This window comes from Astyanax mexicanus, chromosome 22 (assembly GCF_023375975.1).
Source record: "Astyanax mexicanus isolate ESR-SI-001 chromosome 22, AstMex3_surface, whole genome shotgun sequence".
NCBI lineage: Eukaryota > Metazoa > Chordata > Actinopteri > Characiformes > Acestrorhamphidae > Astyanax > Astyanax mexicanus.
Genome location: NC_064429.1, coordinates 9,288,241 through 9,314,702, shown reverse-complemented (window position 1 = coordinate 9,314,702; position 26,462 = coordinate 9,288,241). Strand labels below are relative to the sequence as shown.

The 26,462-nt window shown below is 37.9% G+C and overlaps 1 protein-coding gene and 1 non-coding gene across 2 annotated transcripts; both read left to right on the top strand.

Moving 5' to 3' along the window:
* The first annotated feature begins 1,325 nt into the window (after positions 1–1,325).
* slc6a4b (solute carrier family 6 member 4b) lies at positions 1,326–20,712 on the top strand. The gene is made up of 13 exons (XM_007233497.4): positions 1,326–1,578; positions 4,975–5,109; positions 6,328–6,547; positions 7,346–7,484; positions 8,423–8,557; positions 10,739–10,842; positions 12,627–12,754; positions 13,842–13,954; positions 14,136–14,267; positions 14,452–14,551; positions 15,681–15,781; positions 17,025–17,192; positions 18,312–20,712. The coding sequence occupies exons 1-13, from the start codon at positions 1,395–1,397 to the stop codon at positions 18,390–18,392; spliced, it is 1,740 nt and encodes a 579-aa protein (XP_007233559.2). The 5' UTR covers positions 1,326–1,394; the 3' UTR covers positions 18,393–20,712.
* A 2,699-nt stretch (positions 20,713–23,411) lies between these two features.
* LOC107196945 (uncharacterized) lies at positions 23,412–26,267 on the top strand. The gene is made up of 2 exons (XR_002649479.2): positions 23,412–23,579; positions 24,820–26,267. It is a non-coding gene; the product is annotated as an uncharacterized LOC107196945 (transcript).
* Positions 26,268–26,462: the final 195 nt, after the last annotated feature.

Sequence of the window (26,462 nt, the reverse complement as noted above, 5' to 3'; positions counted from 1 at the left end):
ACTGACCTGTGCGATTACTGTAGTCTCTGAAGCCACTTAGGACTTCTTCAATCTGCCCGTACTAAAAGCGGCGGATTCGATTTCCAACTCGTTTTATTAGGTTTGGCTAACGAGGACGGTTAGACCGCAGAGCATCGCAGAGCATCTATTCTCGGCCTTCCAAATGCTATTACAGCACAGGGGCTCGGGGTCCAGAGCTAGCGCTGGTAGAGTTCCTCCAACAACTGATCTCTGGACAGTTTTCCAGAACTTCCAGAGCTTTAACGATCAGGACCTGATTGGAGATCAAAACACTTTGGTGACAAAGATTTAATTCCCTTTAAATCCAACAGTACCTGCATAATTCCTGCTTTCCGCTTATTTTATTAATTCCATAAATTAGTCATTAAAAGGAGTAACCATACATCTATCAAGCATAACATTAGAGTAGGACTGGAGACCAACATAAACCTCTTCCTTTAACTTTACTTTATCTACAGCGTGTTTCAGCTGTAGGTAGGAGTGTGTTAAAAGTTAAAAATGAGTGGCATAAAGTTATCCAAAAGCAGTGTGTAAGACTGGTGGAGGAGAACATAATGCCAAGATGCATGAAAACTATGATTAAAAACCAGGGTTATTTCACCAAATATTGATTTCTGAATTCTTAAAACTTCATGAATATGAACTTGTTTTCTTTGCATTATTAGGATGGAGATGAACCCAGGCTAAGAACTTGCAAAGAAACTTTTATTAGAATAATATCTCATTCTGTCCTGTTTTTTTTTTACAGTTGTTCCTTTAAGTGTCTAAAATGTGTTTCCAAAATATGTAAACATCTTGTAATATGTTTTTTTTTTCAGTCATTTCATACTTATGCCCTTAAAACTGGGATCATTTTTTTTTACTCAAAAACCTGTAACAGTTTGAATTTAAGCAGTTTAGTGTAGCCTCTTAAACTGATTACTATAGTAGTCAATTGTAATTTGTATTGTAATTATTGGTCAGTAATGGTAACTGGTAATGTTTAGTGGTGGTGTAAACTTTTAGAGAACGTGGAAGAGTTGTATTCTACAGGTCTGTACAGTACTTAGCACTCTACTTCTAGTGTGAAATCGAATTAGTCTGTTTAAACGATCTGAACGCATAAATGATACTTTCATCACACGACATTAACCATTACTGGAAACACGCATCTATCCCCGCGGGGACAGTGACGATGCGCTCATCTTTATCTCCCAGTGGTCGCGCGCTCGCGCTCAGGTGGGTGGGATTGGGGGTGGAGGTGATGGTGATGGGGGGGGATCTCTCACGGTTGTCCAATCCTGAAGATGCTGATGCTCCACACCGCAGCATGAGCGCGCGCACAGCCTGACCCGCAGCTTTCTGGGCTGAACTTTGGATTCCGATCAGCAGCGATGCCCCACCAGGAGCAACCGGTGGCGCGTGGACCCGTACCCGTACCCGTACCGGTCATCATCCAGACCGACGCGCGAGACAAATGGAGCAAAAAGATCGATTTTCTGCTGTCGGTGATCGGGTTCGCGGTGGACCTGGGGAACGTGTGGAGGTTCCCCTACATCTGCTACCAGAACGGTGGAGGTGAGAACGAGCTTCCAGAACCGCGAAGATTCCGGTTAAGCTTTTTTAGTGAACGGAAATATGAGGTTTACAACATTTAAGTTAAGTTTACAACATTTCTTATGCCTAAAGCACTGGATGCTTTTAAGTTCTTAGAGAAATTAGAAGAACTTGGGATAAAGTCTGAAATCAAATAAAAAATTTATAAAGATATAATGCATCTTAATTTAGAGTTTAACAATAAAAAACAAGAAAAAATCAAGAAAAAAATTTAAACACAGCTATCGGCGAAGATCCGTGTAAACTCGTCAAAAATATATTTCCTCTTAAATATTGTTATAGAGTTTTAAAAAGGAATAAGTTAAACTTATGACTATAAACATCACTGCATTTAATTGTTGTAATATATATATATATATATTTTTTAATACATATTATAATTTGTACCTACATTTTGTTTATTTATGTATGTATGTATTCACTGAATCCCCATTAGCTGGAGCAGATGCCCCTGTTTTTCTTCCTGGGGTCTTTCAAGTAACAGAAAATAATATATAATTCCATCAAAGTAAAAAAAACTACAGAAATTAAACAAGGACACTGTCACACAATTTACAGATATGAATTATAATAAATTAATGTATTCAAAAGTAGTTAAACTAGAACATATTTTCTGGTGTGTTGTTGACAATAGAAAGTATTTATTTATTCATTTTTTTACTCCGCCGATGATCACTTGAGCACTCCTATTTTTTGTTGACTTTCTAATTTCTCTTTTAAAAATATACTTTAATACAACGTTCCTGATACACAGTTAATGTGCGATTAGTTTTGCACAAGCAAATAAATTAATAGTTATTCTGGATCCAAACGTGTTGATGTTATATATAAATATAAATTTAAATTATTGTATAAACTGCTAATACCAAAGTTTCAAGTTTTCACATTTTCCAATAAATTGTTTTGATTATTTTGATATTATGTAGAAGTATTGGACCACTAAAAATATAAAACACAAAAGTTTTAAGACACCTGTTCACCCGATCTTCCAGCGCTATTAATACGCTCTGCTGAAAAAGCCGCTTCTCTTTGGGGAGCAAATAGCACGAAAACGGGAATAAAATATAAGAACTTTCCGCATATTTTAAATACAATTTAATTACATTTACGGATACTATATAATGTAATGTAATAATGTAATGTATACTTTAGAACGTAATATATTGGGAAAACCTAAACACAACTTATATAAGGTATCATAAATAATGCGCACAAAGTTTGCGCACATTTCTTTCAGTGATAAATTAAGCGTAATTACACATTAATAATGTGACGCCGTTCCATCGCCCACTAAGCTGCTCATTATGGTGCTAAAAACCTAATTTATCATATGGTGTGCTGTTTGTAACTGAGAAAGTTTTGGTTTTTAACATGAAAAAACTTCTTAGCTCTTAAAAAGAATATAACATTTACTAAATTAAACCAAATAAACATTTTCATTTTAATGAGAGCTATTTTTATGATTCCTTTTCTGCTTGAAATGTGAAGCCCATTCATCCACTCTATCCAATGAGCTCTCCATGGTGCTGAATACAGTTCCTTTTTTTGTTTTTACATTTCTAGTGTTTATTAATTTATTGTTTGTAAGAAAAAAAAGAAAATGAGAGAAAAAGAAAGAATTTAAGAAAAATACACAGAAAACACTGCCACATAAACATTTTATTTTTTTAATTCCATGATTTTCAACCATGCTGCCTGTTTTAATAAATTAAAATGTGCTACAGGGGTGTGACAGTACATTCTGGTATTTTAATCAGAATAAAAGTACATTTACTTTTTATTTTATGGTTGAAATCGCTGCTATAAAGCTTTGAGGTAAAGCAGCCCAACCCAACCCAACCCAACCCAACCCAACCCAACCCAACCTAACCTGTTGCCCTTGGAGACAAAAGAAGTTAATTAACATAAAGATGAAATACCTAACATTTACATAATTTACATCTGATGCTCTTGGCTTATTTTATCTCTTATCATGCCAACTTTGAACTCATCCAAACCAACTGAATGGGATGAAGCTCCATCATTCCAGAGAACACAGTTCTTCCACTGCATTATAGCTCAATACTGGGGGCTTTATAACCCTCTATAAGCATCACATGCCAAATGCATTTAGTAAAAGTAGGACTGTTTATGTGTTGCTTTTAATTGTTAGTTTTCTGTGATGTCACCAAACATATTGTTTCATGTAGATAACTCATTTAAATTCAAGTTTAAATTGAAGTTCTTAACATTTTTATATAAGTATAACTACCACCACCACATTTTCAAGTTTTCCACATCTCTCCAGTGAACTAGGCTGATTATTTTTTGGTAATGAAGTTGGAGTGTTTGTAGACAACTGTTCATTTAAACATTAGACATTTCCTGTGAGAATTTGATTGCATGCCACCACACTAGAGCAGTAGAGATTGGATGGCTTTCTACCCAACTAGCCCTCACTTGCCCTATGCCTCCTGTTGCATTGGTTAGTTCTTTTCTATGGTAATTGTGCAAACAGTAAAAGACACAAATGTAAGAAAATGTGCACTGGCCAAAAAAAGGTCACCAACTGTATTTAAAAGCCTTCCACTGGGTGCTTATGTTTTAGATGGCAACTTGTTATTTAACCAGACGGGTGCAGGGAGTATCTTCTCATTTGTTAAACAGGCATGTTAAAAATCCAGTTTATTTGTTTTAAAAACAGTCAAATTATTGGCATGCATCAAGCTGAGAAAACATCTAAGGAGATTGGGTTAAGAACTGTCTAATGCATTATTAAGTGGAAGTGGAAGGACAGTGGAGAAACAAAATTTTCCAATAAGGAATGTGGTCAGAAAAACATCCTCATTTAAACGTTTGGTGAAATGGTAAAAATGGTAAAAAAAACAACAACACTAGAACACAGGCAAATGTTTAATAGGGAAAGTAAGAGCTTTGCCAACTCAAGGGATTGGGACTAAACAGCTGTGTAGCCATAAGAAAACCACTTATCAGTGAGATTAACCATAAAAAAGGCTCAGTTTGACATACATGCTGTTATATTGCATGGCAGTTTGCCAGTTATATCATTTGCTTATGTTATATTATATTATATCTGTAAATCTGTAAAGTTGTGGTTCTGCTTATTTGGATTCCATAGATTTGATGTTTTAAGAACACCAGCAGAACTACAGCATAGTCCACAGCAACACAGGTTTCATCTCACAAAGCAGGACTTTCTTTAAAATGATGTTTATTAAAGGGCAGCGAATCATAAAAGAGGTCATTTACATACCATTTCCATGAGGTAAGGTCAGCTCTTGTCACTCTGAGACTCTTAGGTGCCTCTTTGATGACCAATGTCTCTGAGCTAACCCCGTCTGGTTTGCGCTGGTACAGGTGCGTTCCTCATCCCCTACGTCCTCATGGCCGTGTTCGGGGGCGTTCCTCTCTTCTACATGGAGCTCGCTCTGGGGCAGTTCCACAGGACCGGTGCCATCTCCATATGGAAACACATCTGCCCCATTTTTAAAGGTAATGACCACACGTCTTCTGTCCTCAGGTCAAATGAATGAACTTTAAAACATGCTTACTGCACAGGGTATGGATGTGGGATGTTCACTGTGAAAATAAGCAATTTTAATCTTTTATTCCCTACTGGAAATTTGTTTTACCAATTAAACAAATTAGATCAAATGAAATAACTCAACAAACCACCTTCTTCAATGACTAAAGCAAACTCAGCAGAATTATCAACCCCTTCATGAAAGGCAACTTTAGCACTTAGTAGAGCATCCTTCATGGGTTTGCTGCATTTTGAAACCCAACCAGAGATTCTCTATGAGGATCAAGTCAGGTGACTGTAACGACCATTCCAGAATCTTCCAGGACTTCTTCTGAAATTACGCCTTGGTGGATTTTTGGAGGTTTTGCCCTTTCTTTAACTAACGTGATGAAGCTCCACCAGGTCAGTTTCAAATTGATCGGAACACAATTCTACTGAAGCTAACTAACTACTAGCATTGCCTACCCTGAATGATGGGGGGAAAGGGAGGGCCATCCTACCTACTGAAACTCAACACACAATTCTCAGGCAGAGAGAGACAGAGGACAGTCTTTCTCTCTTGGACTTCCGGCAATGGATGGATGTGCCATTAAACAAGATCAAACCAGTGACCTCTTGACGATAGGGTTAATTTTTCCACCCTCTGTCATAATGTCTAAACCCCTTCATCAAGACTCAAATAGTACTGTTAAACTGCTTTCTTCACAACTATACTTGAAGACGCTTGAAGATGAAGGTAGTTTGAATCTTGAGTCATGCTGCTTTGTCATTAGCAGCCGAAGTCCGAGAGGATACCATTGAAAGCAATGATCTGTATTGATGGGTAGAGTAGATGGAGTTCCATATCTTCATCACTTCCTTTGTGATGTTGGTCAGCACAGGCTTCTGTTAGCTGATCTATTAAAGCTGGGGATCCGGCGCTTTCCTCTGAGTGCGCTGACTAACCAGTGATGCTGCACTGATTGATGGCAGTTGGAAAAGAGACGAAGGCTGACTTCACATGTATTGGAGGAGGCATCTGCATATCCTTAACCTACTAGTGTTGGGGGCATTGCAGGTTGCAGGGGAGTCCTAGTGAGTGTGTAGGGTTCATTGGCTCAAAAGAAGGCAAGATGTCCTCAAACCTCAGACCAGAACTCTACTCATGGTTGATGTTACCTGTCACTTCCTCTGTCTTCTTCCTCCAGGTATCGGTTTTGCGATCTGCATCATCGCCCTGTATGTGTCCTTCTACTACAACACCATCATCGCCTGGGCTCTCTTCTACTTCTACTCGTCCTTCAGCAGCACTCTGCCCTGGACCAGCTGTGACAACGCCTGGAACACCGAGAACTGCACCAACTACTTCGGCAAGGACAACGTCACCTGGACCAACTACTCCCGCTCGCCCGCCGAGGAGTTTTACACGTAAGTGCATGTAAGTGGAAAAACGAGAGAGAGAAAAAGAAAGAGAGAGAGAGAAAGAGAGATCGTTTATGCATCGCCCCCTCTCAGTAAACCACTGACTTCAATACAGATCAATTTGACTACGATAAAGGTTTCTCAGTTGGACCTTTGAGTAAAACAATACAAGAATCACTTTCAGAGATTTGTTTAAAGAACCCAGCTAACAATTTTTTGTTAATAGAAAGTTTTCTGAAAGTTGCAGTTGACATTCTTAAAATGTTCAATCTGTCAAGTTTTCAGGATGTTCTTAGGACATTTTTAATGAACTTTTAAATGGTCTGGTAAAGTCGCTGCAACATCAGTTGTTGATTTTAATGTTTTGATAATGTTTCGTAAATATTCGTCTAGCTTGGAAAGTTATGTGAAAAACGTTCTAATAACATTCTAATGCAAACCATTTTTATTTCACACATTTTCAGGATGTTTTTCGAACATTTTTGTGTAACATTACATGCAAACATTCCTGGAACTTTTTTTAAATATTGCTAAATTTTCTTATGACATTTTCTGAGCAAAATACTTCACACTTACACAATTACCAGCATGCTTCTTTATAGAACCAAAAGTGATTCTCCTGTGGCATTGCTTCAAGAACCATTTGTAGCACCTTCATTTTTTAGAGTTAAGGGAAACAGTTCTGTGTATCATGAACTCTCAATTTCATCACAATTCCACAGTTACTGTAAACTTGAACATTGGTGATTGGTTGAATGAAGATTGATGTTCTGAACATCGCTTTTATGGGTTCCCTCCAAAAAGGAGGAATGTTCTGGAGCTGCACGAGTCGGAAGGTCTGGGGAATGTTGGGATCATTCGCTGGCAGCTGATGCTATGCCTGTTTCTCATCTTTACCATCGTCTACTTCAGTCTGTGGAAAGGAGTCAAAACGTCTGGGAAGGTACGTCAAAACCACAGCTCCTCTGCTTTGAAATTTAGAAGATTTAAGTTTAATAGAATTCCACAGCATTGAAATATTGTTGCTGTTTTAGTTCAAATCTCATCTCCTTCCAGTTCCAGACTTCCTGCTGAGCTCATTATCATAATCATCTATAAGTTTGGTACAAAGAGTCATTGGGTGTGTAATCTATATCTACAGATCCAGTTAAATCTTCTCACTCCAGGAAGATCGTCAAACACCAAACGAGTCAATGGCATAATAAGCTGTTTTGCATTGCAATTTTCTTTATGGGGTTAACCACATACTCAGCTCTGCTGCTCATCCCACAAATACATGTTCCTTACAAATGTTCTCCATTTAAAAGGGAAATTAACAGGCTTTCTAACATTATTAGATTTATTGTTACAACAAATAAATAACCCACCAAACACAAATGTTCTTACTTTTTGTAAGTCCAGAGTTAAAGCATTTCATAATGCTTCATAAGGCCTCATTACACACTAATATAGGAAGTTAATTAAAGATGTCAGGGCGGCGAGTGGTCCAGCGGTCTAAAGCGCTGCCACTATGAGCGGGAGGTCGCAGGTTCGAACCCCAGCTCAAGCTGCGAGCCGGCACTCATAGGGAGCAAAATTGGCCCTGCTCCCTCCGGGTGGGTAGATGGCGCTTTCTCCCCACATCACTCCTAGGGTGATGTCCAGAACACAGGGCGTCTGTGAGCTGATGTATCAGAACCGAGATGATGCGCTTTCCTCCGAGCTCTAGCGCTGTGATGCTGCTCGGTAATGCTGCATCAGCAGCAGCTCAAAAAGAAGCGGAGTCTGACTTCACATGTATCGGAGTCCTAATGAGTGGGTGGGGTAATTGGCCATGTAAATTGGGGAGAAAATGGAAAAAAACACTAATTGTCTCTCTCTCTCTCTTTCTCTTTTTCTCAGGTAGTGTGGGTGACTGCCACTCTTCCGTACGTGGTTCTGTTCATTCTGCTGATCCGAGGGGCGACTCTACCCGGAGCCTGGAGAGGTGTGGTCTTCTACCTCCAGCCCAAATGGGAGAAACTCAAGGAGACAAGCGTAAGAAACATTTACATTTACAATTCCTGAGTATAGCTACCTTTGGTTTCCAAGCCTTGTATTTTATTGTATTTTTTTTTTCTTTAGGGACTCGAAGTGGTTCAACTACTAAAGAATCATGTAGTAACTTAAAAAATACTCTGTAAAGCGTTAAGGTGCTCTTATCTGGGGTAATATTACATTACATTACATACATTACATTTGGCAGACGCTTTTGTTCAAAGCGACTTACAATAGTCATTGTTCTTGCTTCTCATAATCTGGATTAGAACATTACTCAAATATTCACTATTCACTGTATACCTGTAACTCCACCTCTTCACTACTTTACTTTAGCACAGCTGTTAACTGAAAGATGAACATTCCAGGTGACTCTACCTCATGAAGCTGACTAAGAAAATCCAGTCAAGATGAGCAAAAACTGAGCAAGAGGAGCTAATTTGAAGAATCTAAAACATAAAACGTATTCTTCATAATTCCACATGTGTTTCTTCATAGTTTGGATGCTTTTGGCTGGTACTGTATTTATGCTGTAAAGGGGTGTAACTATGAGTATTATAAATATTAATTGAACTTTTAATTTCTATAAATCAGTGCCGATATTAGTCCTGTTTTTATGGTAGATGATGGTGAAAGGTGAAACCCTGCTGTTGGGAGCATCACTCGTTCTGTTCTGTTCTGTTCTGCTGCTGCAGGAGGAGGAGGACTGAAGATGAGCCGCATAAATAAAGCCAGCAGAGATAATCAGATGCTTAATTGGTTTTGCAGTTGTTTCCCATTATGAAAGGCTCTCTTACCCTCTCTCTCTTTTCCTCACTCACACACGTTTACTGCTCTTTAGATCTCCTGGTTCTGGTTTGCTTCTCATCACTGGTCTCAGATCATAACAGATAACATCCTTTATTCTCTTACAAAAAAATACTGGTTTTAGAATTCTTCAGAATATCTTTATTTGTGATTTAACCTATATTGTACTATTTAGTGTTCGTACTGTGGTCGAGTAAAAACAAATTTTAAGTCGCTTTGTTTTATAGTTCTGTACCGTCTACCTGACGCTCTTTACCAGTTATAACTACCAACATTTTTTTTGCATTTTTATTAATTTTGCTAATATTGTAGGACCTACACTTAGACTGTTTTTCTTCTAGTTGTGTCTCAGATTATTTGGTAGACAGGATAAATGAATCGTTTTAGAGTGATTTAAGATACAAATTAGATCACATTCTTATTATTTACCATAAGTGAAAAAAATTAACATACTAGCAATCTAGCAAATTAAAGAAGCCATTACAAAAAAAGTTAATATGGTACTTAATGTTTAATATGCACAATTAAGGTTGTTTTTTTTTACATTGCTAACAAATTTCACTAGCCAATTTTACAGCTACTTTATACATGGGAAAAAATAGTATATGCAACAAACTAATCAACTTTAAGGTTATTTTCAACATTTGAATAAATGTTTAAATGTTAAAAAAAATATTAGTTTAGGGGCAGTTTTCTACATTGTAAAAATACTAAAATGTACAATCTGGCTGTTTTGTACAAAAAAGGGTCAAAAAAGTTAATATGTAACAAACAAGCATGTTTAGAGTTTAGAGCTATTTTATACGTTGTTACAAATAGTAGCCCATTTTATATGTCTGTTGGATAGTATTCTTTCAGCAAGCCTGTTTTGAGGCCATTTACTACTTTGGGAGAAATATGAACGTGCTAACAAACTAGCCCATTTTGGGGGCTTTTTTTTCTACAATGAGTGGGAATAAAAGCTAGGACGCTGCAAAGTAGCATGTTGCTGATTTTCTACATAGGGACAAACACAAATATGTTAACAAATTAGCTCATTTTAGCACTTTAGCTTTGTATCCTATGTTTATTTCTTAATGACATTCCCAAGTCCTCATCCTCACAGTGGTGTTTATGTTTAAAAAATAACTTAAAAATAACCACTTTGTGGTTGGTGGTTGGTGTGGCGCAGTGGATAACACCACTACCGGCTAGTGAGCTACCTCATCATGTGGGAGACTGGGGTTCAATTCCCTGTCTGGGTGACTGAATGCTGTGCAAGACTCCTAACACTACATTGGTCCACCTTTGTAACAGGAATAACCTTGTAAGACGCTTTGGATAAAAGTATCAGCCAAATGCTATAAATGTAAATGTTCCCATCATGCTTTGCAGGTGTGGGTGGACGCTGCCGCTCAGATCTTCTTCTCTCTGGGTCCAGGCTTCGGTGTGCTGCTCGCTCTCTCCAGCTACAACCCCTTCACCAATAACTGCTACAGGTACACCATTTCTTAGATCAATACTCTGTGATACTCAAGATTACAACAACGGTAGTGTTTCAAATGGTCCAGCAGACTCGCTACGTCGCTACGACTACTCGTGCTGCTTCGCCATCAGCAGCCGGAGCCTGAGAGAGCACTCTTAAATGGCAATGCACTCTCTGGGTGGGTACAGTAGGTGGCGCTCTCTTTCCTCCTCAAACCTAAACTGATGCTGGCCTGAACATGCTTCTGTTAGCTGATGTTTTAGAGAAGGAGATCTGCCGCGTTCCTCAAAGCAGTATGGCCACACAGTGATGCTGCATAAATAGAAGTTGGAAAAGAGGCGAAGTCTGACTGCACATGTTTTGGATCGCGGATCATGCATTACTCGTGATTGGGAACGTGGGTGGGGGACTCGGTTCTGATACATCAGCTCACAGACGCAGCCTTGTGCTGATCCACATCACCCTAGGAGTGATGAGGGGAAAGAGCGTCATCTACTGTACCCACCCAGAGAGAGCAAGGACAATTGTGCTCTCTCAGGACTCTGGCAGCTGATGGCAAGCTGCATGACTGGGATTTGAACCAACAATCTCCTGATCATAGTGGCAGCGCTTTAGACCACTGGATCACCCGGCGCCCTCTAGAAATAAATTATTTTTTAAAAATTGAAACTATTGGTTTTAGTATTATAAAAATAAAAATGTGTACCATGCAATATTTAATAGTCTATTCTACAAATTTAGCTCAGTTGAATCCATATTTGTGAATATTTGGTCCCTCCATCTGTTCAACAAACTGTAAGAAACTTTACATGCTTTCTGGATTTAAACCGTTTTAAAGTGCGTAGGATTAGAAAAAAATCAATCACACACTTAAAGGGTCTACAAGAAATTTTTGAGCAATGTGGACCCCCATTTTCTCAAAACAGCCAGAATGAGAAAGGTTTTTAATTCCTAACTCATATTTTTAAAATAATTTAGTTATAATAATTTGTTCTTAATATTAGAGACAGGATGCATGTTTGAATGATGGGCAAAAAATTTAGTTTTAGTTGACACAACCATTTTTAGTTGTTTGTTAGCCTTTGCAATACTTCGTCCTTTGTTCTTTGGCCTATTATTATTATTATTAGTTAATCACTAATTCTTTATTCATGGTTATGCATTTATACTGTGCAAGTTATGAGCATATGTATGTTGTAAATATGCCAAATACTTAAAAAAAATCAATAAACAAAGCGGATGGTCTCAGGGCTGCTCTGGTCTAAAATATGCACAACCAAGCATTTAGCCTGAATTAGCATTTAGCTAACTGCATTCATCGCCCAACGTTTTCCCGCTCAAATAATTCCAGGCTGAAACGTAATGAAAGATGCTGAGCGACGGTCAGACGAGGGCCGGGTCGGAGCTAATTGAATTGGACCCTGCTGAACATCTGCGAATCAGAACATGTTTAATGGGTCTTGTCTGGGATGGTGACACGTGAAGAGGAGGATGGCGGCTCTCGGCTTTTGGCGCCTTGAATGAATTAGATGAGAAATAAATGAATGAATGATGTAAGTTATGAGAACATGCAGCTGTGCTCATTGACCTGGTTCATACCCAGAGTTTTCAAAATGAACACCCTCAAGGCTGCCAACTTTTACTGTGTTCTTTTATAGAGAGAGAGTTCAGGTGTCTGTTAGCTGTTAGCTACAGAATCAGCAGTTAATGTTCTCCTCCAAGCGTGTTGAGCTCCAGTGGTGTTGCGTTTACAGCAGTTTTAATCCCTTGTGCCTCCGTTTTCTCTCTCTGTGATAGGGACGCCATTGTGACGAGTCTGGTGAACTGCTTGACCAGCTTCGTGTCTGGATTTGTGATTTTTACTGTTCTGGGCTACATGGCTGAACAGAGACACGTCAACGTAGAGGACGTAGCCAAAAACAAAGGTAAGAACAAATAGGGTGTTATGGTTTGATGTTTAATGATATGTAGACTAATGTCTGACAAGATATTTTATCATATCTATTAACATATAATAACATATGAATGATGTAAACTGTCTATGTGTTTTAAGGTTCAGCAAATACATCCTCCTAAATAAGTGAGAGTCTAAGAAAACATGGCTAAAACAGCGTTTTTTTGGTTCAGTCAAGCAGCTAACTTTGCTAATTATTACATATCAGCATTACTACTAACTTTTAGATAGCTTTATTAGTAGCTAACTTACCTAACTGCTGTGTATCAGCATTATGTAATTATTAGCAACTATGTAAAATTTTAGCTAACTTGCTATCTGGCATTATTATCTAACCCAGCTTATACTGTATATGTACACCAGCATTATGTTCTTATTAGCTAATTCAGTTAGGTGTTCACTCAGCTAGGTGTTAACTCAGCTCAGTTAACTCAAGTCCTTATCAGCGTCCATCTTTGCAACTCGACCAGGCGCTTATTTCCAGTCAAGACCAGCTTCCTATCTATTTAAATGGGGAAGATACCAAAATACTGAAAACCAAACCATAGATTACCATATCAGAAACATATTTTAAATCAATGATACAATCTGATAGAAAAATATATGTAGTTTGTAGCATTCAAATAATACACAAAAACATCTATTTTTCATCTTGTTGTGGCTACTGCGCCTGCGCTTATCTCCACATCAAGGGGGGGCTTCACCACTTGCTCTGCTAGTAATCAGCTTACGAGCAAGCTGATTGGCTGTTTTTACCAAAGGGAGCGATTTCATCCTTGAACAGGTGGCATGATTAGCATTAGGAGAAATCCTTAAAAAAAATAGTTGGGTAACTATTATAAAGCATTATATCATTATATGCCAACTATGTAAACTTTTAGCTAACTTGGTAGCTAGCATTATAATCTAACGTGGCTAACTGTTGCAAAGCAGCATTATGTCAATATCTTTAAATAGTTTATCTGCATTATGTCATTATGAGCTAACTGTACTAACATTTATTAACAAGTTATGAAGTGATAAAAAAAATCCTGTTGTGTTTCCTTTTCTGATTGCAGGGCCAAGCCTTCTGTTCATCACCTACCCAGAAGCCATTGCAAACATGATGGGCTCCACATTCTTCGCCATCATCTTCTTTGTGATGATGATCACGCTGGGGCTGGACAGCACGGTGCGTCCAAATATGACAGCATACACAAATACTGCGAATTTTACTCAATCAGTTCCACTTAAATTCTTTCACACATGGCCATATCAGTAGAAAATTTGTAATTTAACAAAAAATCTTTGATGTTTTCGTGATTTTGTGATTTCTGGTAACTAATCTTCACTCATATTTCTGTGTGTTTCAGTTCGGTGGTCTGGAGGCCATAATCACCGCCGTGATGGACGAGTACCCAGACTTCCTGTCCCACAGACGAGAGCTGTTTGTTCTGGGATTGGTGGTTGTGTGCTTTTTGGGCTCTCTCAGCACCCTTACTAAAGTAAGTTTACAACAATAACAGTGGGATTAGTCATTTGGAGCAGTGGAAATGTGGAAATGTGATGTTATACTGATATCAAAGTACCTCTATACAAGGAACTGTCCTGTAAACCCAATAAATCAATAAATTAGGGTTCTTAATGCATATTTACTGGGTTCACTAAATGTGGGTTTCTTTGGTTTAGGGAGGAGCGTACGTGGTGAAACTTCTTGAAGAGTTTGGAGTTGGTTCATCTATAATTGCTGTAGTGTTTCTGGAGGCCACTGCTGTTTCCTGGTTCTATGGTAAGCAAAGCACAAATGATGAGAATCCAGGAAGTCTGGTCCATGGACACCACACATTGAATTTCCTCAAGTATCTTGTCGTTTTAACAGTGTGAGATTAATTAGTGTTCCTTTTAGCTGGATCCAAATATTGTAGGCTAATGTTCCTCAGGTAACAGGTAATGTTCCTGTAAGAGCATTAAGGCATGTTTGAGATCTTGGAGGAGCCTGTGGTTTTTCGAGTAAGAAGAACAGAGCTTCTTCAAGGAGCTAAAAAAATGCTTTAAAAAAAAGTGTACCTTTTTTTAGATTTTAAAGTGCATCGGATTATAAACTATCAATGAAGGTGTATTTTCTGGTCTATTTTTTACATATAAGGCGCACCGGATTATAAGGTGCATTATGCAACACTAGTAAGGAACAAGGATGTCTCACCGTGGGTGGCTAGATCTGTAAAGCTAACCTAAGTAAAGAAAGCTGTAATTCTTTAAAAAAAAAAATATTTTAAAGTCAAACGAGTGCTTGAATGTTAATCTACACAGATTTCTCTCCTGAAAACTGTTTATTTGGGTGAGTAAAGCGCTTCCGTTTATTTACAGTAAGCTTAGATTTCCAGATTTTTACTAAGGCTTTAGCATTAGCAGCTAACCACTGGTGCTAGCCCCACATAGCCAGGGTTAGCAGCAAGCTACAGGCCAATAATACTCACCTCTGAACGGGAAAAAGAATTCATACATAAGGTGAACCAGATTATAAACTAACGATTTTTGGGGAAATTAAAGGATTTTGATTTCCAAAAAATATTTTTAAATATACTTGGTTACATTATTATTCTTTGAAGGAAATTAGAAAATTATTTGCGTTTGGATTTTGCCAGTCTTTGCTTTTGTTTTTGTGGATTTTGCTTCTGCAATCTCTTGTATGATTCTGCTTCTATATGCATGCTTATCAGAGTAAATAACATTTTAGGAACCACTTTTAAAGCTTTAAAATGGGTCGATCAAAAGACAGACAGGTGTTGTTCTTTAAAAACCTACCTTTATCTGTTTTTGCAAATAAACTCTTTATATATTCCTGTATTTACTGTATTACTATGGATGAGTTTATCGAGGTTAGCTTTCTTTAATATCTTGTTTTTATTTTCTCTTAGGCATCAACAGATTCAGCAACGACATCAAATCCATGCTGGGCTACACTCCCGGACTGTTCTGGAAGGTGTGCTGGGTGGCGATCAGCCCGGCGTTTCTAGCTGTGAGTATCGGAGGATTTGTTGGTGTGTTGAGAGCACTGATGTGGAGTTGTGGAGTTGGCTGCTTGTGTTTTATTGACCCTCTGCTGGAAAAGTAAAAACTGCCATAGTTTAGAAGTTTCACAACTACTAGTAGTGAAACCTCCTCAGTTTCTCATTTCCTCCACTTCCCTTCTCCTCACGACACCCTAATCACATTTTTAACCCCCAACCCTTTTCAAAAATACAGCGGCACAAATGTCAATCCCATTCACCTCCGTAACCCAATATCCTGCCCTCCGCCTCACGCGCTCAAACCACTAATCTACGGACGAGCGAAAGCTGACATTTCCCCCTGCACTCCCTCCATCAGATTCTCCACACCGCTCTTTCTTCTTCTCTGGATGTGATAAATGGCCTGCTTCTTTATCTCCACGGGGGTTTGGGGGTTATTTGAAAGTTGAGGCGAGTTGGCGAGTCGAGGGCATTCGTCACTGTTCTGCCACTGAGTTCATTTGGAGACGAAAAATGGAACTGGTCCATAATTTACAGATTAGAAACGTGAAGGTTCCTCAATAGGGTCTTGAATGTTCTTGATCCAGCACCTTGTACAATATAGACTAAAGATTATGTGAAGGAAATGCTTGGAAAGAGCAAAATTTTCGATCGCTACTGTACACCCTGTGCAAAGTGTGTCGAAATGCTCATTGCTATCTTACACATCGCCAACTTTTTATTTTTTTTTTACACCTTCTGCCCACCTTGTTAAAATAGCAACAGAGCTTCTAAAAATATCTACACTGGCCGTGGTGGTCTGGAAGTGAGGTGTGTTCAGGTACATTTCTGGTGTATTATTACCTTGGCAGAGGAAAAGAGAGGTGCCCCACTGACTGATTAAAACCATGACAACAGTCAACAATTAGATGTTTATTGCCATCTTGGCAAAAAAATGTATAATTAAAATATATATTGTTTATTAGTACAGCAAAACAGAATACAGAATGTACCCTTCGGCTTTTTAAATGGTACAAATCTGTACTTCCTGCTGTTTGGAAAAACTTTATACCTCAGAAGAAACACATCTGACCCTGTAAAGACCAATATTATACCTTTGAGGGTATAATTATGAAAAGTGTACCTTTGAGTGCAAAAATTTCTTATGTTGTACCTCTGTTTTTTTAGTGTGTACGATCCTTTAAATGTATTAAAAACTCTATTCGCATTTACAAATCATTTACAAAATGATTTTTCTTGTTTCTCGTTCAGTACATCATCATCAGCTCCCTGCTGAACCCTTCACCCCTCACGCTGTTTGACTACAAGTTCCCTGACTGGAGCATCACTGTGGGCTACATCATTGGAATGTCCTCCTTTATGTGGATACCCATTTACATGGTTTACAAACTGGTGTGGACCCCCGGCTCCCTCAAACAGGTACATCCATTCCTTCATCACCACTCCCTTTTGAAAATAACTTAAATAAACTCCTATAAAGTGCATTTGCAGTAATTGTAAAAAAAAAAAAAAAACCTGGGCGGAGCTTCAGAAAATTTTCTCTTAAAAAAAACATACCACACTATAAGGTACACTTAAAAGGCTTTAATTTAAAAAAATATATATAATACGGTGCTCCTTATGTATGAATTCTACCAGTCAGGTATTAAGGAGCAGTAAAGACACTTCACTTCACTTCAAGTACAGCATTATACAGGAGTTTCAGTTTAGTTCTCTAGCAGTATTAGCATTACCCACTAACTGCGCTAGCTCTTTCGCTGTTCAGAGGTGAATATTATCAGTCTGTAGCTTGCTGCTAACCCTGACTAGCACTGCTGGAGCAGCATTAGCATTACCCACTATCGGTTAGTCACTAATGCTAATGTTCCAGCCTTAGTGGAAATCTGGAAATCTAAGCTTCCTGTAAATAAACGGAAGCACTTTACTTAACATTAACATTCAGTGCTCGTTTGACTTTAAAAGAAAATGTTTTTGTTAAAAATTACAGTTTTGTTTACTTAGCTTAGCTTAGCTTAGCGTAGTTTAACTTTACAGTTCTCGCCACCCAGCTGCAAGACCTGCTAAATTTTATACTATTGTTGCATAAAATAGTATTTATTTATAGTATTAATTATAGTCCGGTGCGCCTTTTGTATAATAGACCAGAAAATAGACAGTTACAGATAATAATTATAATCTGGTGCATCTTATAGTGCGAAAAATAAGGTATGTTAAAGTTTCCTTTCCATTTTATTTACTTAAATGGGCTTGGAGGAGCGAGGTTAAAAGCAACCAGTCACCAGAGGGTATAAGCAATGTTGTCCAGTCTCACTATACAGCTCAACACGCTTGCAGGAGAACACTACTTGCTAACTCTGTTACAGATGTTTAAACCATCTCTTGCTCTAAACATGGCCAATACTTTAGAGACATTCTCAAATAGACATGAAAATGTTAAAAATGTTGTGTCCACAGTACATTTGAAAGCTACATCTGAGCTGTGATTTCTGATTGTAGATGTTGATGGTTGATGTAAAATTTTTCATTCTCTGATTTCAGCGCCTGGCTGTTTGCCTGCGGCCCGAGAGGACACTGCCGGACATTCACACGGACACACTGGGACTCACTCCTGTACCTTAACCTGACCCCAAATCACTCTGGAACCAAAACCAGAACCAGAACCTTCACACTAAAGGAGGGGGAGTGCACAGACTCCTCTGAGTAAAGAAGCAATAAGTAGCATCTTTTGTCCAACTTAACAGTTGCGATATTCGCCAAGGAATCATGAACAGGAGGTTACTTTCAAATTCGGGCCAAACAGCGATGGGATGTTTTCTGTACCGAGCAGATCTTATTTTTCTAACTGAAGAAACAACATAAAAATCAAAATTACAGATTCTATTTTCCAACAGCTTTCTGAACAACAGAATTCTGTATTATCACTGAGCGAAATTCTTTTATTCTTCCGCATTAACTTTTGATTGCGCTGTGGAAAATGCTACTTATTGCTCCTTCGGCCTAAAAAACCACTTGATGATGATTTGGGAAGACCGTGTTCCAGTCATTGCTGTGGTTCATGCAACCAAATCAGTGTTAAGAGTAATATTTTTAAAAGCAGTACATGGGATTAAAAACTTCTCACTAACGTAAAATATCAAATATAATACCTAAAAAAAAAAGAAAATGGGCCAACAAACTATGGAATTATGGTTGATAAATGGTTGATGTCTCATTCTTTGGTTAATATATAATAAAAGAGTTTACTCCTTTTTTTTCCTCATTATCAAGTTCAAGTCAGTGTAGTAAGTAAAGTCAAGAATGGCAATTTGCTAAGAATCATGCAAATGAGAATACCTCATCACGGGAGTTTTTTTTCTTTGAGAACGTTTTGTTGTGGAGATTTTCTGGTGTAACTTTAAGATTTTCTGCCTTAACTCTGCCTAAAAAACATTAGCTATTCTACTATTCTATGTTAAAACACCATAATCATCTGTACTGGTAGTGTGCCTCTGGGGAACTTTAACTCTTTAACAAGAAGACTGTTGGAAATTCTTAAACTCCCTGACGAGACTTGAGCATAAATAATAATATATTACATTTATCACAGAGAAAAAAAAGAGGGATCCTTCCTGCTGAGTTTTAGTAGAATTTAATCACTTTAATACAAATAATTACAGCACAGACAAGATTTATTAAACTGTAACAACTGTGTAAAACAGAGACTAGCTAAGAGAGCTAACTAGCAGCCACTGTGCTGTATTTGATTCACCTCAGAAATCACACCCTAAGAATTAAAGTTTAGTTTAACAGTATTTAAAAACACTTTCAAAAAAACTTTAAATTTAAACATTTCAAGTTTACCACAGCTCGTTTGCCAGTAATTTGTAACACTTTTTTTTCTAGCAAATCCATCCAAAAAAGGCCTTACTTTAAATATGGGCGAGATTAGCATTGTTAGCATTGTCTCAGAGCTTAGCTGTTAGCTTTGTTAGCAATACCAGCTGATCATTTTAATTTTTAGAAATCCCAGCACCATTAAACATTTCCACACTTAAAAAATTGGACAGTACTGTATGTACGACTTAATAATTATTAATATTATGACATACATAAAAATAGAATAGCTAATTAACAGTATAATACTACTGATTTTACTACTATTGATGAGCTGAGCAACCATTGTTGATTCTGAACTGAATTGGGATTTTTTTTTACATTTTCTTTTTTTTCTGTGTGGTTAGCTAACAATTAGCCATGCTAAGATTTAGGTAAAATCCTAAAAGTTATGGTACAGCTTAGTACCTGTACCAGCTAGCTAGCGTTTTTAGCTACAGGTGTAATTAGCTACCACAGAAAAATTAAATAAGTTTTCCATTGAAATTTATGAAAATTACAGAAACTCTGATAAAAGAGCAGCAAAGGGTCAAACATTAGCTTTAGCCTTGTTTGAATGTATTGTGAATAAAACATTGTAAAATAAGAATTGTTATTTAAAAGGTAACTAAACCCCCTGCTTTTGGCTGACTCCAGCCCAAATTTGAAAAATGCTAAAAAAAAAAAAAACGAAATTGGGAGGGGCACTGTGTGATGTATGGGTTTAGGGGTGGGGCAGGATGGAGAGATGATTGAGAATATTTAAATCGAAAATATAGCTGTTGTGCTGCAGCTGTTTGTATAATTTTATGATTAAATGCTACTAAAGCCCGACTGGAAAGGAGCACAACCCTCTGAGAGAAAACTCTACGGCCGAGAGTCATGACATGTCCATTTCTTTTCATACTGATTTTCAGAAAACAGCTAAGGATGTTACCAAATTCCAATTCTCTTTGCTATGAATGTTCGATTCTGATGAGAAATGCGTTCTTCGTATAACATGTACGGTATCGTAAAGTTGTGACCGAGAGTCTTGCTTGTATAAATGTCTGAAGTAACAATAAAGATCAACAACTGAGATGAAAAATATGTTGAAAAAACTGTTATTCTCTTTATAACGTGTTTATAAAGCTGCTGTGAGAAGCTAACTAGAGCTGGCATGTTAACAGCTAGCTGCTACAAGAAATGTACCTAGGTAGCTTAGCTTTAGCACTGTTGTTGTAAACATTAGCGTTAGCATTGTTCTATTTTGATATTGTCCAAAAGTGATACTATGTGAATAGGCTTGCATTTTTGCATAAATCATAATGAGCTAATCCATTATAATTTGTTTAATATTCAGATAATTGTACAATATTACAAAACATTTCCAAAAAAAGTCGAAAGACATGTCCTGGTGTTACCAGGTTAGCATTGTTAGCGATACCAGTTGCTAATTATAAATGATAGAGCAATTTGAAAATTAAGAGCAAATGAAGAAAGTTTTAACAAAATGTGGCAGCCAGTCAGTAAGCAAAATTTACTCTTCTAGGCCTGCCTGACTTAAAATGTTAAAGGGTAGCTAAACCCCTTGATTTTAGCTGACTTCATCCTCAGCTCAAATTTCAAAAAGGCAAAAAAAAAAAGGGAGGAATAGTTTGGGAGGTGCACTGGGTGATGTATGGGTTTAGGGGTGGAGCTGACTGGGCCGAGCAGTGTTTCTCTGATAGAGGTGAGACGCAGATGGTTGGATGTCAGCAAGGGGGGGCGGTTGAACTTATCCTGTTCCACTATGATTAGGAGATTGCCGGTTTGAATCCCGTTTATGCAGCTTGCCATCAACTGCTGGAGCCCTGAGAGAGCACAGTTGGTCTTGCTCTCTCTGGGTGGGTACAGTAGATGGCGCTATTTCCCCTCATCATTCCTAGGGTGATGTGGATCAGCACAAGGCTGCGTCTGTGAGCTGATGTATCAGAACCGAGTCGCTGCGCTTTCCTCCGAGCGTTAGCGCTGTGATGCTACTCGGTCTGACTTCACATGTATCGGAGGAGGCATGTGCTAGTAGGCTTCACCCTCCTGGTGTTGTGGCATCACTAGTAATAGGGAGAGTCCTAATGAGTGGGCTGGGTTAATAAGAAAAAGATAATAAAAATTGAGTCTGTATGCTGACAAATAGGTTCAAACTCATAAAATCATAATCTCATTAAAAGTAATGAAGATAATTTAGGTCGAAGGGCTTTAGCTGACCCAGAAGAACCTGTGGTCTAGTGGCCTAGTTAGCTCAGCTACCCGAGAGCATCCACTGTAGAATATTCCTGCTCTGATCGGCTGTGTGTTTTTTCGCTGGCTGCTTCAATGCTCTCCTTTAATCACAATGTTGATTTGCATTGGGTGAGAAGCACATTGTGTCAAGCGCTTAAATGAGATGTTTTATTAAAGACTGCAGCCATCGCCGGGCCCCCGGTCGCAGTGGTCTCAGGTATGGGGGTCAGAGAATATGAAAGAGACCACGCTAGTCCATATTCAGCCACTTCTACAGGAAGAACAGAATGGATCAAAGGCTTTAGAGGTTTGGAGGGGAGGGGGGATGTTGCTGCGTTGGTGGATTTAAGGTTCAGAGATAGAGGAGGGAGGGATGGAGGGAGGGAGACACAAAAGAGAGGCAAGCTCAATACATGTTCTGTTAATTACCACCACAATGAATAGAGCTGTGGTCCAAACGGCATGGAGAACAAATCAGCTACAAATCAGTTTAAAAGCAGAAGCAGAAGGACTGGTGAGAGATGCTTTTACGGAGATTAACGGAGGGGACAGACATCTTGGAAAGAAGCAAGAAGTGTTAACAGGTTTTAAAGAAACTGGTTTATTAATAAGCCTTAATAAAGTAAAAAGTGAAAAATAAGAAAACCTTCCTCAAAGCCTTATCTTTAGTTTTAGATGTGATGGGCCCTATTAAACATGGCTAATGCCAGGCAGGGCCAACAACTAGCATGGTTGTGGTGCTAATGGCTTGATAACAAAACTTTGCAAGGAACCCAGCAATAGCATCACAAATGCCACAATATATATAAATATATTTTTTTGCCATAACTGCAGGGCAATATAAGGTTATTGACTACCTTGTTAAAAAAGGGCACACCCCACTAGCATTTGGGGCATTAATAGTAATGGGGAGCCCTAGTGAGTGGGTTGGCCTTCTAAACTGGGGAGGAAAACGAGATAAAATTGAAAAAAAAAAAAGTTAAATCATTTACTAGAGAACATAAATCAAGAAATTGTATTTTTAGGAACAACTTGTTAATTTGACTGATTTTTTTTTAGAATTTACACCTTAAAATATTATTACTAATAAACGTTTTAGATCTGAAATTATTAAAGCCCATTTCCACCACCTAAAATGAAAAGAAAAAAATCTAGCACATTTTTATTCTTATTATTAAGTAAACTGCTATATGATAATTTTGAGATACTATCTTCTTATTTTGGGACAGTAAATCATTATTTTGAGATACTATCATTTTTTTGAGAGCGTAAGTCATTATTTTGAGATAGTAAGTATTTTTTTTTAGACACAATTTCATTATTTAGAGATAGAAAGTTTTTTATTTTAAGATACTATTTCATTTTTCACTGTTTTTAGTAAGTCTGTATTTTGAGATAGTAAGTCGTTATTATGAGATAAGATCATTATTTTAGTATCTCAAAATAATGAGATAGCAGTGCTGGATTTTGTTTGTGTTGGAAAGCGGCGGCGCTAGGACCGCTCTCAGCAGGGCGGATGCAGTGCGCATGCGCAGCACCCTCCTGCTACCGCTGTAATAATGCTGCGCGCGGTGATGGCGGGGCGGCGGTTCGGTTCTGCGGGGTTCGGGCTGCTGCTGCTGCTTCTGTCGCTTTGCGCGGCCGGTTCCGCAGAACCAGGAGAGCTCAGGTCCAACGACAGGCCGTACGAGGTGCTAAAGAGCCAGAATTTAGGTGAGTAAACGTGTTTATATTACTGCACGAGCCTGAATTAGCTCTAGTGCTGCAGCTGCTGCGATATTTAAGGTGGAACGGACAATTCCAATCAGTGGTAGACCAGCTTTAAAATATATAGAGCCTCTCAGTAAACTCAGACTTAATACAGCTGGCTGGTAGACATTAGCCTGGATTCTGGACCAAGTATGCAGAACCCTTTATTCTCACCTCCATCCACCTTAAATGCATCCATCCACCTTAAATGCATCCATCCACCTTAATTACCTCCATCCACGATTGTACTATTGTATCACCACTGATCTGGTAGCAGAAATTGACCAGCTTAGATCCAGTAACCAGTATTATTAAGCTTCATCAGCCTTTTACTTACTTCTTCCAGAATAAAACATAACTCACACTATTCTGATCACTTCACAAATCACAAATATATAATTCTGGTCATTCTGACTAACCAATGTTATCTGGTTAACCTGTTTAACCAGATAACACCATCCAAAGCCAGCTACCATCAGAAACTAGTCTAACTTTCACTTGTTCTATGTTTACATGTAGGAGTTGGACATAATATTGATACTGCGATATATCATAGGTATCGTTTTAATTTGTAATACACTATCGATATGTAGAGTCATGCTATTGGTGCTATAATTTGAATTAATAGCTGAAATGTGTTCCTTTGCAGTAATAAAACCTACCAGTCCTGCTTACATTTTTGTAAACGTTTCCTGACCTTAAAACTAAAACGCTTTTATTGCAGTCATTTCCACCTCTGCAGCGTCCTCTCAGGTTCAACTGTGTTATAGACGAGGATGATTTGTTTGTGTACTGTGCTACGCCACAAATCACAATATGCAAATCAGCCAATCAATAATACCCCCCCCACCCCCCGCTGACGTCCAACCATCTGCATCCCACTACTTGTCAGAGGCACACTGCTCTAAACCCATACATCACCCAGTTCCCCTCTCAAACTACCTTTCCCATTTTTTTTTAGCCTTTTTAAAATTTGAGTTGAGGGTGGAGTCAGTAAAATCAGGGGCATTAGTGCCTCTGTAACTGCTGTAAAACTGACACCAATAAATCCATAATTCCTGGTATTTGATTATTTAGGAGTATTTTATCCTCTTCAGTAACACAGATGCTGTGAAGTATTGCAGAAAATTGTCATGTGATTTATTGTATTGTAATTTATTGTATTGTCAGATGCCCTTCATTGTTTTCCTTTCTCCTTTTTCAGTTCTGTTCATCAGTGTTCTGTCTATACTCCTGCTGGCGATGCTCATCATGGCTGTATGTGTGTATAAACCCCTGCGGCGGCGATGACGGTGAGAGAGAGTACCGGGACACAGAGCTTTACCGACTGATGTCCTGCGTCCCTTCCCAGGAGCGTGAAGACGACGTCCTCCTGCTGCAGTAACATGACTCTGATTCACCAGTACGCTCCAGTCCGATCCGGTCGATGAATGGTGTATAATTGCACACTTTCACACATAAGAGAAACCTAATCAATAGCAGTAGTAGTATTTCTACTGCTTTGCTTTAGCTGGGTTCACTAGTCCTGTATCTGGAAGTCCCTTTACATGATCCACATTTTTGATTAGAAATAGGGTGCATAATTTGTGATTAGATCAGTGAGAAAATGTAATAATGAATAATTCACATTAGTATGTGAAAAATCACAATAGGAGAGTCAAATAATTGTTTTAAATTAATTAAAAGTGTGGTTTAGCTGTTTAAAATCAGTTAGAACTTCAAACAAGTAGATAAAAAGATGGAATAGGATGTTAGACTATTTAGACAATCAGTTATAGCTTTAAGAATTATTGCAGTATTATTAAGCATCTGATTTTAGCATAAATCAATGAAGAATTAGTTTATAAAATAAAAAAATACATTTGTCACTGACAAAAATGAACAAGTCAATGTCATTAATACATAAATAGTTTATATTATAATCTGATTTAAACCACAAACATACTAGCATGAGTCCCCTCCCACTCAAAGAAATATATATCGCTACCTCACTAAGCATCATAAATTACTATGAATATAAAAACTCTGATTACAATCATAATTGTGTATTCACTATACAATCTATCCCCATACTCTGGTAAATTCCTGAACAGTCAGTTCCACTGCCCACCTTCACAAGTTCAGTATTTCTAGAATTAAAAATACTCATTAGTCACGGAGTTAAATGCACTGGATGTCCGATATATCACCCAGGTCTAGGCCAAACTCACTATAAAGAAAAATCTTCTCTGAAATGCCACACTAGCAGATCTCTACTCTGAACACACCTGTACAGGCATTCAGATTATACAGAAATGTGGACTGCGGGCTGCAGATGCTGGATTAAAAGACTTCTGTGTAACACTCCCTAAAGTATATAAATCATATAAAGAGTTACTGTTCTACTGGTTGTACACTGTAGCCCAACAACCTGCTGAATATACACTACTGAATTAGTTTTATTTATTTTATATTGATTGATTTTTTCAAAGCTGCTAAATGATTTTTTTATACAGTGTATTACCTGCACTTTGATTTGAAGTGATTGTTCTCCGTTCTCATGAATGTCATGTTCAGTATTTATTGTCAGATGATTTTTTGATGATTTATTTTCTAGGATTGATCCTGCGTTTCTTGAATTTTGAAATGAGAATAAAATTTAATTTCAGTAAAGCCTTGTCTTTATTATTATAAATCTATTTTTGCCAATTGATTTAAAAAAGTAATCAGATTAATCACAAGAGAATTATGTGATTAATCAGGATTAAGCATTTTTTTATTCTCCTTAAGACTAAGCTTTTAATAATGCCTATTTTATGCAGGTATTTTCCTGTATTTATGGGAGGGATGCAGTAATAGTAGTTTAGT

Excerpts from the sequence above, each read along its gene's own strand:
- slc6a4b (XM_007233497.4), top strand. The coding sequence starts at position 1,395 with ATGCCCCACCAGGAGCAACCGGTGGCGCGTGGACCCGTACCCGTACCC. Across the intron at positions 7,485-8,422 it reads GAGTCAAAACGTCTGGGAAG|GTAGTGTGGGTGACTGCCAC; the intron begins GTACGTCAAAAC and ends TCTTTTTCTCAG. Across the intron at positions 8,558-10,738 it reads AGAAACTCAAGGAGACAAGC|GTGTGGGTGGACGCTGCCGC; the intron begins GTAAGAAACATT and ends CATGCTTTGCAG.